This window comes from Camarhynchus parvulus, chromosome 11 (assembly GCF_901933205.1).
Source record: "Camarhynchus parvulus chromosome 11, STF_HiC, whole genome shotgun sequence".
NCBI classification, from domain to species: domain Eukaryota; kingdom Metazoa; phylum Chordata; class Aves; order Passeriformes; family Thraupidae; genus Camarhynchus; species Camarhynchus parvulus.
The window spans coordinates 1,274,685-1,285,805 of NC_044581.1; the positions used below are offsets into that span (position 1 = coordinate 1,274,685).

Consider the following 11,121-nt stretch of genomic DNA (forward strand, 5'->3'; position numbering starts at 1 on the left):
TGAGCATGTGAAGCTGGAAAGTCCCACGGGCTCATCTGACCACGGTGCTGGTGACCTTGGCAGTCTCCAGGGTCAGTTTTCCTCCCGGTGTAACTCCCAGATATGTGTGGGGGTGTGGATCCATCAGAGGGAGGCAAAAAAAATGCAGATGGGATTTTTTAGTGTGATTTTTCAGTGTGGTTTTCAATGTGATTTTGCAGATGGAGTTTTTCCACCATTGCAGGTCTGAAGCTGAACACCAAGTGATGCTGCTGCCCCCAGAAATCACATTTGTGAGTAAATTTTAGAAGGAACAGGGAAGTAAAGCCTGTTTGCAGTTTGGCTGCTCTCTTGGCTCTTCCCACGGGCTCACGTGGTGCTGGGTGCCAGCACGTTCCCTTCCTCGAGGGGTGTCAGAGATTCCCCTGGCCCCCTCTGAGGTCTGGGGGGACCTGGGTGCATTTGTGGGTGTTCCCAGATGGGTCCTGGAACCCCCGGCTGCACCCCAGGACCCCCAGCACCAGCTGGGCCGGGGGGTCCCCGGTCCTGAGAGGGGTCAGGAGCACCATGGAGAGGGGGGCTGAGCTGGGGGGAATGGGGCTTGGGGGGAGTGAACTGGGGCTGAGGGGGCGAACTGGGCTGGGGCTGGGGTTTGGAAACCGGGCTGGGGTTTTGGAGCCGGGCTGGGGAGACAAGCCAGCCTTGAGAAGCGATCAGACCGGGAGTGAGCCTCGTGTCGTGGGGTAGCGAACCGGGGCTGGGGGGGTCCGAACCGGGGCTGGGGTCAGATCCGGAGGGAGCCGGCGGGGCGGTGCCGCGGGGCGGGTCCGGCCGGTGCCGCCCCACCTGGCCGCGCCGAGCCGAGGCTCTCCCGGTGCCGGTGCCGGTGGCGATGGCGCTCGGGGGTCGCGGCCGCGGGGCCGGCGGGCGGCGGGGGGTGGGCGCCGTGCGCGGCGCTGGCGCTGGGCTGGGCGCTGGGCTGGGCGCTGGGCGCGGAGCCCCCGCACCGCTGCCGCCCCGACCCCGCGCTGCTGCCGCCGCCGCTCCGCCGCCTGGGCGGCCCCGCGCTGCTCCCGCGCCGCCGTGCCGCGCCTCCGCGGCGGCTGGAGCCCCTGCCAGCTGTACCGCTACCCCCCCGGCAGCCCCCGGCCCAACGGCACCGGGCCCTGCACCCGCGGCTGGCACTACGCCTGCCCGCCGCCGGCCTCCGCGCCAACCTCGTCACGCAGGTGGGCACCGGGCTGCCGGGACCGGGGGTGCCAGGGCTGGGGAGGGCGGGGGATCCCCCGGCCCGGGGCAGCCTGCGCCGCTGGAGGGGGGTGAGGGGTCCGTGGTAAAGGAGGGGTTAAAGGAAGGGGCTGGGAGCGCTCTGGGGGGGATACCTGAGAGGAGTCGGGGGAACAAACTGGGGGGTCCGCAAAGGATCCCTCAGGAAAGCCCTGGGTGTGCAGGGGCAGCGGTGACCCCTGGAGGGGTTTGGGCTGGCTGGGGGAGCCCTGGCGGAGGTGCTGAGGGGCTGCAGGGTGGAATCGCCAGTACTGTCCTCTCACATCTGTGCCCGCATTTCTGTTTGTGGGGTGGGGGTTCTCCAGGAGCCCTGCAGCCCTGTCCATCCCATCCCTGTGGGCAGTGCCAGGGGTCTGCCAAGCCCCCCGCGCTGACACCTCCCCGCTGTGTCCCCGCAGTGGGACCTGGTGTGTGCCTCGCGCTGGAAGGTGCCCCTGGAGCAGACCACGCACCTTCTGGGCTGGACCCTGGGCAGTGTCACCGCCGGCCTGGCCTGTGACAGGTAACGGGGGTCCCTGGGCAGCCCCGCGGGCAGGGGGCACCGTGCCCAGCCCCTCACAGCCCATCCCTCGCAGGTTTGGGCGCCGTCCCACCTTCCTGCTGTGCCTGGCGCTGGCCGTGCCCGTGGGCCTCGGCGTGGCACTGGCTGTGGATTTCCTCATGGTTCTGGTGGCACGGCTGCTCTTCGGGGCCGCGCTGGCAGGAGCCTTCCTCGCCCTCTACGTGGCACGTGAGTGCGAGGGGGGCACCCGAGGGGTGTGGGGGCTGGGGATGCTCCAGGCTGCCCTGGGGTGTGGGGTGCTCCTGTGGGATGTCCCAGGATGGGCTGGAACATGGGATGCTCCAGGGTGCAGGGTGCCCCGTGTCCTTGGCACCCACTGTGGTCCCTCGCCCCCTGCCAGGGCTGGAGCTGTGTGACCCCCCCCACCGCCTGGGGGTGACGATGGTGGCCGGGTTCTTCTGGATGGCCGGGGAGCTGCTGCTGCCGGGGCTGGCCCTGCTGTGCCGGGACTGGCGGGTGCTGCAGGGCGCTGTCACCATGATCCTGGCCCTGCTGGCTGCCAGCTGGTGGTAAGGAGCCCCGGGCAGGGGGCTGCGTGGGGCTGGGCTGTGCCCGGGGCTGGTGCCAAGCTGTTCCCAGCCCAGCACACCCTGCCCGGGGCCGCGGAGGGGATCAAAGGCCCCCCGGGGCCCTCCAGAGGAGTGGAACCCCCCACCCTGGGTAAATGTTTGCTCAGGTTTGGAGCTGAGGGTTTCTGGGCAGCGTTGCTTTGAAGCCAGGTGGGCAGGTCGGGGCTGGAGGGTGGCCAGGCCCGCGGGGAGCCCCGTGACCTGACACCCGTGCCCCAGGTGCCCGGCCCTGCTGCTGGAGTCACCGCGCTGGCTGCTGGCCACGCGGCAGCTGGAGAGGGCCAGGAGGACCCTGCAGGCGCTGGCCGAAGACAACTGTCCGCAGGAGAGCCTGCTGGCGGGTGCGTGGGGCACTGCGAGCGCCATCGGCCCCATGCCGAAGCCGTGGCTGCGGGGTGGTGCAGCAGAGCCGGCTCTATCCCGGTTTCCCCTCTCCCGGCAGAGCTGGAGGCGCTGTCCGAGGGGCCCGCGCGGCCCCGGTACCACTCAGTGTGCGAGATCTGCGGCACCAGGGTCATCTGGAAGAACGGCGTCATCCTCGGCTTCGCGGCGTGAGCGCCGGGGGTGCCGGCGGGCTGGCCCTGGGCCGGGGGTGCCACTCGCGGCCCCTGACCCCGCTGTCCCTCAGGTTCATCGGCTCCGGCATCCGCCACTGCTTCACCCGCAACCTGGTCCCGCACCTGCCCCACTTCTTCTCGTCCCACCTGGCGCTGCTGGGCACCGAGGCGGCCGCCTGCCTGTTCCTGTGCCTGACGGCCGAGCGCTTCGGGCGCCGCGCCATCCTCCTGCTCTGCACCGTGCTCACCGGCATCTCCTCCCTGCTGCTGCTGGCCCTCACCCAGTGTAAGACCCCGCGGGACCCCCGGGACCCCGCCCCAGCCAGGGGAGCAGAGGTGGGCGCAGGGTTTGCCCCTGATGCGCTCCGCTCCCCCGCAGACCTGCTGGAGCTCATCGTCCTCACGCTGTCCGTGGTGGGCACGGCCGCCTCCCACGCCGTCACCATGCTCAGCATCTTCTTTGCCAGCGAGGTTCTCCCCACCGTGGTCAGGTAAGGGGGAGCTGCCCCCGTCTTGTGCAGCCCCGGAGCGGGGGGCAGCGGGCAGAGCCCCCCTGAGCGCGTTCCTCCCGCAGGGGCGCCGGGCTGGGCCTGGTCGTGGGCGCCAATTTCGTGGGCAAAGCCGCGGCGCCCATCACCGCCATCCCCAACAGCCGCGGCTTCTTCCTGCACCACGTCGTGTTCGCCTCCTTCGCCATCCTGGCCGTGCTCAGCATCATGCTGCTGCCCGAGAGCCAGGGCCGGGCGCTGCCCCAGTCCCTGCAGGACGGCGAGAGCCAGCGCCGCCCGCCCCTGTTCCGCCGCCCCCCCCGCGAGGACCACCTGCCCCTGCTGGCCCCCCACGCCCTCCCCCACGACTATTCCCGCCTGGCCGCCTCCACCAAGAGGACGCTGCGCTCCCCGGACCCCCCCCGCGAGATGTAGCGGTGTCCCCGGGGCTCTCCGTGCTGCGGGGGGCTGAGCAGGGACCCCCGCCCAGGGGAGCAGCGGGAGCCGCGCCTGGGGCCGCGTCCCGCCCCGGAGCGGCCGTGCTGGGGGCCCTGGGGCGGGGTGGAGCCCCCCGGGGGTGCTGCCGGCTCCCAATAAAAGTGCCTTGTTTCTACGGGTGTGGGGGGGTCACGCACCCCCGCCACCAACCCCCGCTCTTTATTGTGGGGGTGCCCAGGGGTCTCGTCGCCCCCTCCCCAGCTGTGTGGGGCTCACCCGGGCGTCGCCCCCCCAGGTTTGCTGAGCCGGGCTCTGCGGGGTGTGTGGGTGTGCACCCCCTGCACCGAGGCCTCTCGTTGCACACGCGTGTGCAAAGCGGCTCCAGCCGGGCATCCTGTGCGGGTCCGTTCGTGAAGCCGCAGCTCTGGGCATCTCCTGTGTGTGTGTGTGAGCTGCCCGCTGCCCCGTCCCTGCCCCAGCCCCTCCTGGGCACTGGGGTGTCCCCTCCTGCCCCCTCGCTAGTGCCCGTACAGGTCGGCCAGGCGGCGGAAGCGGGGCCCCCACTCGCTCAGGTAGTCGTAGTCCTGATCCTCGTCCGTCAGGCTGGACACGATGGAGCTCAGCGGGCTGGCCACCGAGCCCGAGCCCTCGTAGTCGTAGATGAGGGCGGTGTCATAGGGGGGCACGCTGGGGTCACTGTCAGCCGCCTCCAGCCCCTGCGGGGACGGGGGGTCACCGTCAGCCCCCGGTTATCGGGACTGGCGGGGGCTGCCGGGCCCGGACCCACCTCATTGATGAATTCCTCGATGTCCGAGGGGCTGCTGGGCAGCTTGCGGGGGGCCATGGGGGTCCCGGAGCTGAGCGGGGCGTCCCTGCGCAGGGGGGGCTTGGCCCGGGGCGAGAAGAGCTCGGGGTGCCGGAGCTGGTTGATGTCGTAGGCGTCCTGCGGGGCCGGGAGGGGTTCAGAGGCGCAGGGGCTGAGCTGCGCCCCCGGGACCCCCCTGCCACGGGCCCTGCTCACCTGGTCCTCCTCGCCCCCGCCCTGCTCGTCGTAGTTGAGGATGTTGTCGCGCATGTCGTCCCGAGAGCGCTGCAGGAGCCCCTTGCGCAGGGCCCGGCGGCGGGCGCGCACCCGCGCAGCGCCCAGAGCCGCCAGCACTGCGGGGACACCGCGGGGACACCACGGGGACACCACGGGGACACGGGACATGGGGACACCACGGGGACACGGGGACAAGACGGGGACACGGGACATGGGGACACGACGGGGACACGGGACATGGGGACACCACGGGGACACAGGACACGCGTGTGAGCATGGCGAGGCACGCCGGGCACGGGGTGATGGCTGGGGTGGGATGCAGTCGGGATGGGAGGAGGGGTAGGGGTGGAGGCAAGGATTGGGGTGGGATTGGGGTGGGATGGGCAATGAGGGAAATGCAGGGGTCGGGATTGCGGTCAGAAGGGGTTGCTGGGCAGGGGGAGGTGTTGAGGGTCATGGGTGGGGCTGGGTGGGAGGTCAGGTGACAGAATGGGCTGGTGGGGCTCGGGAGGGGTGGCCAGGACCAGCACGGAGCTGGGGTTGAGGGATGGGGGAAGGACGGGGGGGCCCCACTCACCGAGGAGGAGGATGGTGCTGCCCACGATGATCATGAGCGCCCCGAGGGTGATGCCGGCCCCGGCGCTGGCCGCGGCCAGAGCCCCGTCCAGGCAGGTGCCGTCGCGGCCGCAGTGGCACACCGAGACGTTCAGCAGCTGCTGCTGCTCCCGCGGGGGCGTCCCCGAGTCCCGGAGCAGCAGCGGCAGCGAGTAGGGCCCCTCGGGCAGCTCGGCCAGCACGGCCAGCACGGCGTGGGTCACTGCGGGGTGGGCAGGGGGTCAGCGGGACCCTCTGTGCAGCGTCCCCCCTCCCCTGAGGCTGAGCCTCACCATTGAAGCGGGCGAGGCTCCAGTTGCGGGCGAGCTGCGGGTGCTGGGGGCTGAGCTGGAAGTGGAAGGGGGCTCCATGGGGGGGCCGGTCATCGTCGGTGGCCCCCAGCAGCAGGGTTCCCCCGCGGCCCGGCCGCCCGCACAGCACCCCGGCCGGCGGCTGCAGCTGCGGAGCGTGGTCGTTCACCTCCAGGATCTCGATGGAGAGGGTGCCGGTGGCCGAGAGCGGGGGCTCGGCTGGGGACAGAGCGCGGGGGTCAGCGGGGGCAGCGGGGGCGCGGGGCCGGGGGGGCACCGTGGGGCTCACCATCGTCGCGGGCGAGCACCAGGGCGATGTACCAGCCGCCCTGCAGGAAGGCGGACGGGTGCAGCAGCTCCCGCTTGGTGCGGACGGTGCCGGAGTGAGGGTCCATCCGCAGCCAGTCCGCGGGGTCGTAGAGCAGCGCGTAGCTGTGGGCGAGGGGCTGCGTGAGACATCGCCCCGCGGGTGCCGCGGCCGCGGGACGGGAGCGGGACTCACGAGAGGGTCTGGAGCTGGTGGCTGTCGGGGTCGCTGGCGGTGTAGGTGGTGATGGCCGTGCCCGGGGGTGTCCCCTCCAGGACGCTGATCCGCCGCGGGTTCTCGCGGAACGCGGGCGCCTCGTTGACGTCCCGCACCCGCACCCGCACCGTGGCCAGCGCCCGGGGGCTGCCGGGGGCCGAGGGCTCCAGCGGCCGCTCGTTCTGCACCGACACCGTCAGCTCGAAGCGGTCCCGCACCTCGTGGTCCAGCGGCTGCGGGAGGGACCGGGGGTCAGCCGAGCCCTGAGAGCCCCGGGGACCCCCGGCTGTCCCTGCCCACCTTGAGCACGGAGAGCACGCCGTCGTTGGTGTGCGGGTCCGTCCGGATGGCGAAGGCGCCCTCGGGGTCGCCCTCCAGGATGGTGAATTTGGCCAACCAGCTGGGCGAGCCCGCCAGGTCCTTGTCGTGCACAAAAACCTTGCCCACGTCCACGCCGGCCGCCTGCTCCTCCACCTCCATGGAGAACTGGGGCAGAGCGGAGCGGGGCTGGACTCTGCCCCTTTGGGATGCTGCAGACACCCGGGGGGGGGCAGCTCCCACCCCGCTGAACCCGGCACGTCCCGGCTGGTACCTCCTCCTTGGTGAACTCGGGTGGGTTGTCGTTGATGTCCTCCAGGTAGATGACGGCCATGGCCGTGGTGGTCAGCCCGTCCCCGGACATGTCGGCCGCCTGCACCGTCAGGTTGTACACCCCCATGGTCTGTGGGGAACGAGGGGCCAGAGCTGAGCCCCCCAGATCCCAGGGAGCATAGAGATCCCCCAAGGAGCACAGAGATCCCCCCAGGAGCACAGAGATCCCCCAAGGAGCACAGAGATCCCCCAGCTCTGCCCACCCACCCTGTCCCCACGCCTGGGTTTGCTCCTGGACGGAGCTGTGGTTTCCCCATGTGGGGTGCCCGTGGCTGCCCCGAGTGCCGGTGCCCCCCCAGTCCCGTCCCGGTGCCCCCACCCCGGTACCTCCCGGTCGAGGCCGGGCCGTGCCGTGCAGATCTCCCCCGTGGTGGCGTTGATGCTGAACATTCCCGCAGCGCCCTGCTCCAGGATGGAATAGCGCAGGGCCGCGTTATCCGTGTCGGGGTCGTCGGCGTCGGTGGCATCCACTGTCATCACGCAGGTCCCTGGGGCCCAGGAGAGCCCGGTGGGTGCTGGCTTGGGGCTGGCTCTGTCCCCCCATCCCATCCCATCCCATCCCATCCCATCCCATCCCATCCCATCCCATCCCATCCCATCCCATCCCATCCCATCCCATCCCATCCCATCCCATCCCAGCCCCCGGGCGGTCCCACCTGGCTCAGCCCCCTCCACCACCCTCCCGGTGAACACGTCCTGCCGGAACAGGGGCCGGTTGTCGTTCTGGTCCACCACGATGATCTCCAGGTCCGTGGGCTCCTCCAGGGTGACCCCGCCCAGGTCCAGAGCGAAGGCTCTGAGCTGTGGGTGCAGAGTGGGGGTCGGGGCCTGCCTGGGCACCCAGGGAGGGGCTGTGGGCACCCAGGACCGTCCTTACCCGGTAGCGGTCGTGCTCCTCCCGGTCCAGCACGGTGTTGAGGAAAACCTTCCCGCTGAACTTGTCGATGGAGAAGATGCCCAGGGGCTCCTCATCCACCCCCGGCCCTTTGATGCTGTAGATCACCCCACCGGGCTGCTGCTTGTCTGACTTGATCTGCCCCAGGAAAATCAGGGCTGGGTGTCCCAGGCTGGGGTCTCTGCCCCTCTGGGGGTGCCCCCGTGCAATCCCCCTGCCCAGGATGTCCCCACTCTGCGAGCTGGGGGAGAGGCTGGGGGCTCTCACCTACCTGCACCAGGAGGTGGGGGATGCGCTTGTGGTTCTCTGAGACGCTGATGGGGGGGATCACCCAGGCCCTCTTCACCCGCCGAGGGGCCTCGTGCTGCCCCCAGGCCTGGGGGGCTGCAGCTCCTGCCTGGGCTGGGCTGGCACCCTGGGGGGACACGGTGCTGCCAGAGACCCCAAAACTCCGGGCTGGGGTGGAACGCCAGGGCAGTGGGCAGGGAGCTGCACCTGGGCTGGGTGTGCACGGTGCTGGGTCCCCCTGGTGGGGCTGGGTTGGGTCTGGGGTAACGCAGAGACCACGCAGCTTCCCCAGGAGCTCTGTGTCAGTGTCCCCTGCCACCCCGGTGTGGTGGTGGTGGCTGTCCTGCTGGGCTCACCAGGAAGGGGTGCCCCACAAATGACCCTGGTGGTGCCCTGGGCATGGGCTGTGCCCCACAGGACCCCTGGGGAAGGGGGGGTGCCTCGGGCAGGCAGCACCTACCATGGCCCCCCCTCCATGTCACTGTCACCACACGGATGTGGCAGCGAGGGCTGGGGGGTCAGGGATCAGTTTGGGCTCTCAGTGTGACCCTGGGGGACAGGGCTGGGGTGCTGGCGGAGGCAGAGGCAGAGCTGGGGGCCTGAGATGGAGCTGGGGGCTGTGAGGGGGAGATTCGGGATGGAAACAACGGGGACAGGAGTTCTGGTGGGCTGCAGTGGGGTCAGAGAGCTGTGGGGGAAGGATGGGTTATGGGGCTGTGTAGAACCGAGGCCAGGGATTCGGGGTAATTGTGGGGGGGACTGTGGGAGCTGGGGGCAGAGAGCTGTGCGTGCAGCCACCCACCCCCAGCTCTGTGCCACCCTCGTCCTGGCCCCGGGGACAGGCGCTGTCCCCTCCCCAAGGAGGGAGCACATCTGGGCAGCCCCAGCCTTGCGCCCACATCTGTGCCCAGCTGTGCCTGCACCGCTGGCTGCCGGGGGGTCCCTGGAGCCCTGGGGGCCGTGTGTGCCCTGATGGGGGACAGGGGAACGGGCAGTGGGGCTGGCTGTGCCGGGGGTCCCCGGGAGGGGGCCGTGGGGAGGGGGCTCTGTCGCAGCCCCACGGGGTGGGCAGGACAAGGGGCTGCTTCTGAGCCTCGGGGGCTGCGCTGTGGCCTCCAGGTCTTTCTCTGCTCCCTCCTCCAGCAGGAGAAGCCCCCCGCCCGCCCCTGGGGGCTGCTGGAGCTGGGGGGGATCAGGATGTGAGGGAGGGACGCTGGGGGCCCCATTCCTGTGGGGTGATCCCCTTTCCTTCCCCTGCCCTGAAGCAGCCGAGCACAGCGTCCAGGCCAGAATCCCAACGGCGCCTGTGGCTCAGGCCTGAGACCAGGATGAGGGGCTCTGGGGGGCCTGAGTGGACAGGGGGGTGCAGGGAGCTCTGGGACCACCGCTGGGGTGGGAAAAAGAGGAGCAGGGTGTCTTTAAGCGGCTAACCCTCCCCCCGATCCCATCTCAGCCCATCCCGGTCCCCGGCGCGGGCAATGTGCCGGAGCCGCAGGCCCCCCCCTGCCGCCGCCATCTGTGGGGTGGGAAACGCCTCAAGAGGGGCTCCGAGCCCCCATCGCCCCCAGCCCCATCCCCGCTGCCCCCAGGGATGAGTTTCCACCAGGTCTGGGGTCCGGCCGACCCCCGGCTCCGCGTCAGGCTCCCCATCCCAGCCAGCGCTGCTGGGGCACGGGCCGGGGGTCCCCATCCCGCCCGGTGCCCACGGTCCCCCCGCGGCCCCGGTGTCCCCCAGCCCTTACCCGAGCGCAGAGCGGGGCCAGCAGGCAGGCGAGGAGGAGCGGGGGGCCCATGGCGGAGCGGGGCACAGCCCGGCCGCCGGCCCCGAGCTAAAATAGCGGCGGGACTGGCTGAGTGACAGCACAAGTGCTGCGGGCACCGCACCCCCCGCGGGCAGCTGGCCCCGCCGCCCCCGGCCCGCAGCCCCTGCCCTGCCCGGCCCGCGGGGCCCGACGGGGGCGGTGCGGGGGCCCTGGAGGGTGCGGGGGCGCGGGGGGTCCCCCGCTGGCCGGGCCGGGGGTGCAGAGCCCCGGGCAGGGCGGGCGGAACGCGGCAGCTGCGCCGGGTGCGCTCCGGGGATGCCGCGACGGGGCGGGCGGGAGGGGGAGAGCGGGCCCGCTGCCCCCCGGCTGCTCCGGCACCGCGACAAGGACCGGCACCGGCACAGGCACCGGGACAGGGACCGGCACCGGGACCGGGACAGGGACAGGGACAGGGACAGGGACAGGCACCGGGCGGGAGACCGGGACAGGGACAGGGACAGGGACAGGGACAGGGACAGGGACAGGGACAGGGACAGGGACAGGGACCGGGACAGGGACAGGGACCGGCTCCGACAGTGGGACAGGGACCTGGACCTGGACCTGGATCAGGACAGTGAGAGGGACCGGGACCGGTTCTTCCCGCCGCGCTCGGCCGCGTCTCCCGTCGGGCCGAGCCCGCCCGTCCATTCCCGGCCGTTCCCGGTGCCGGTGCCATCTGTGTTGGCGGCGGGGCCCGTCCCAGAGCGGAGTCGGGAGAGGGACCGGCGGGTCCTCACCGGGAGTCCCGACAAGGCTCTCGGGCCCCGCTGCCTGGCCCGGCGCTGCCCCCACGGCCGGTCCCGGTGTTTTTGTCCACCCCGGTCTCGGTCCCGGTGTTTCCCCAGACCCCGCGGCCGGTGCCGGTGTTTCTCTCGACCCCCGGTGTCTGTCCCGGTGCCGCCGCCGTGCCGTGGCACCAGGTGGCAGCATCGTCCCGGCCACCGGGCCCGGTCCCGGCCGCCCTCGCAGCCCGCGGTGCCGCACCGGGAGCATCCCCCGCCCGTGGGCGCGGGGTCCCGGGGTCCCGGTGCAGCCGGGATGGAGACCCACGACCCCCGGGCAGGGCGAAGGGGTCGAGGAGTTCTTGCCCTCCCGGGAAACCGCGTCCTGGGCTTGGCAAGGAAGTGAAAATGTG

At 71.6% G+C, this 11,121-nt stretch overlaps 2 protein-coding genes across 2 annotated transcripts; one reads left to right on the forward strand and one right to left on the reverse strand.

Annotated features, from left to right (window-relative positions):
• The first annotated feature begins 1,376 nt into the window (after positions 1 to 1,376).
• Positions 1,377 to 3,877, forward strand: SLC22A31 (solute carrier family 22 member 31). Its single transcript, XM_030955793.1, has 7 exons — positions 1,377 to 1,996; positions 2,169 to 2,337; positions 2,617 to 2,738; positions 2,840 to 2,948; positions 3,026 to 3,240; positions 3,334 to 3,445; positions 3,529 to 3,877. Exons 1-7 carry the CDS (start codon positions 1,927 to 1,929, stop codon positions 3,875 to 3,877), a joined length of 1,146 nt encoding a protein of 381 aa, XP_030811653.1. The 5' UTR covers positions 1,377 to 1,926.
• On the reverse strand, positions 3,865 to 10,025 carry CDH15 (cadherin 15). The gene is made up of 14 exons (XM_030955780.1): positions 9,927 to 10,025; positions 8,168 to 8,311; positions 7,879 to 8,034; positions 7,658 to 7,802; positions 7,329 to 7,489; positions 6,943 to 7,071; positions 6,651 to 6,836; positions 6,330 to 6,583; positions 6,117 to 6,259; positions 5,810 to 6,046; positions 5,500 to 5,739; positions 4,902 to 5,038; positions 4,668 to 4,823; positions 3,865 to 4,596 (listed from the first exon to the last, which is right to left on the reverse strand). The coding sequence occupies exons 1-14, from the start codon at positions 9,975 to 9,977 to the stop codon at positions 4,399 to 4,401; spliced, it is 2,337 nt and encodes a 778-aa protein (XP_030811640.1). The 5' UTR covers positions 9,978 to 10,025; the 3' UTR covers positions 3,865 to 4,398.
• Positions 10,026 to 11,121: the final 1,096 nt, after the last annotated feature.

Coding starts and splice junctions, on each gene's coding strand:
- SLC22A31 (XM_030955793.1), top strand. CDS start 1,927: ATGGTTCTGGTGGCACGGCTGCTCTTCGGGGCCGCGCTGGCAGGAGCC. Junction 2,739..2,839: donor GCAGGAGAGCCTGCTGGCGG/GTGCGTGGGGCA, acceptor CTCTCCCGGCAG/AGCTGGAGGCGCTGTCCGAG. Junction 3,241..3,333: donor GCTGCTGGCCCTCACCCAGT/GTAAGACCCCGC, acceptor GCTCCCCCGCAG/ACCTGCTGGAGCTCATCGTC.
- CDH15 (XM_030955780.1), bottom strand. CDS start 9,977: ATGGGCCCCCCGCTCCTCCTCGCCTGCCTGCTGGCCCCGCTCTGCGCT. Junction 7,490..7,657: donor GGTGGAGGGGGCTGAGCCAG/GTGGGACCGCCC, acceptor CCTGGGCCCCAG/GGACCTGCGTGATGACAGTG. Junction 6,047..6,116: donor GGTGCTCGCCCGCGACGATG/GTGAGCCCCACG, acceptor CTCTGTCCCCAG/CCGAGCCCCCGCTCTCGGCC.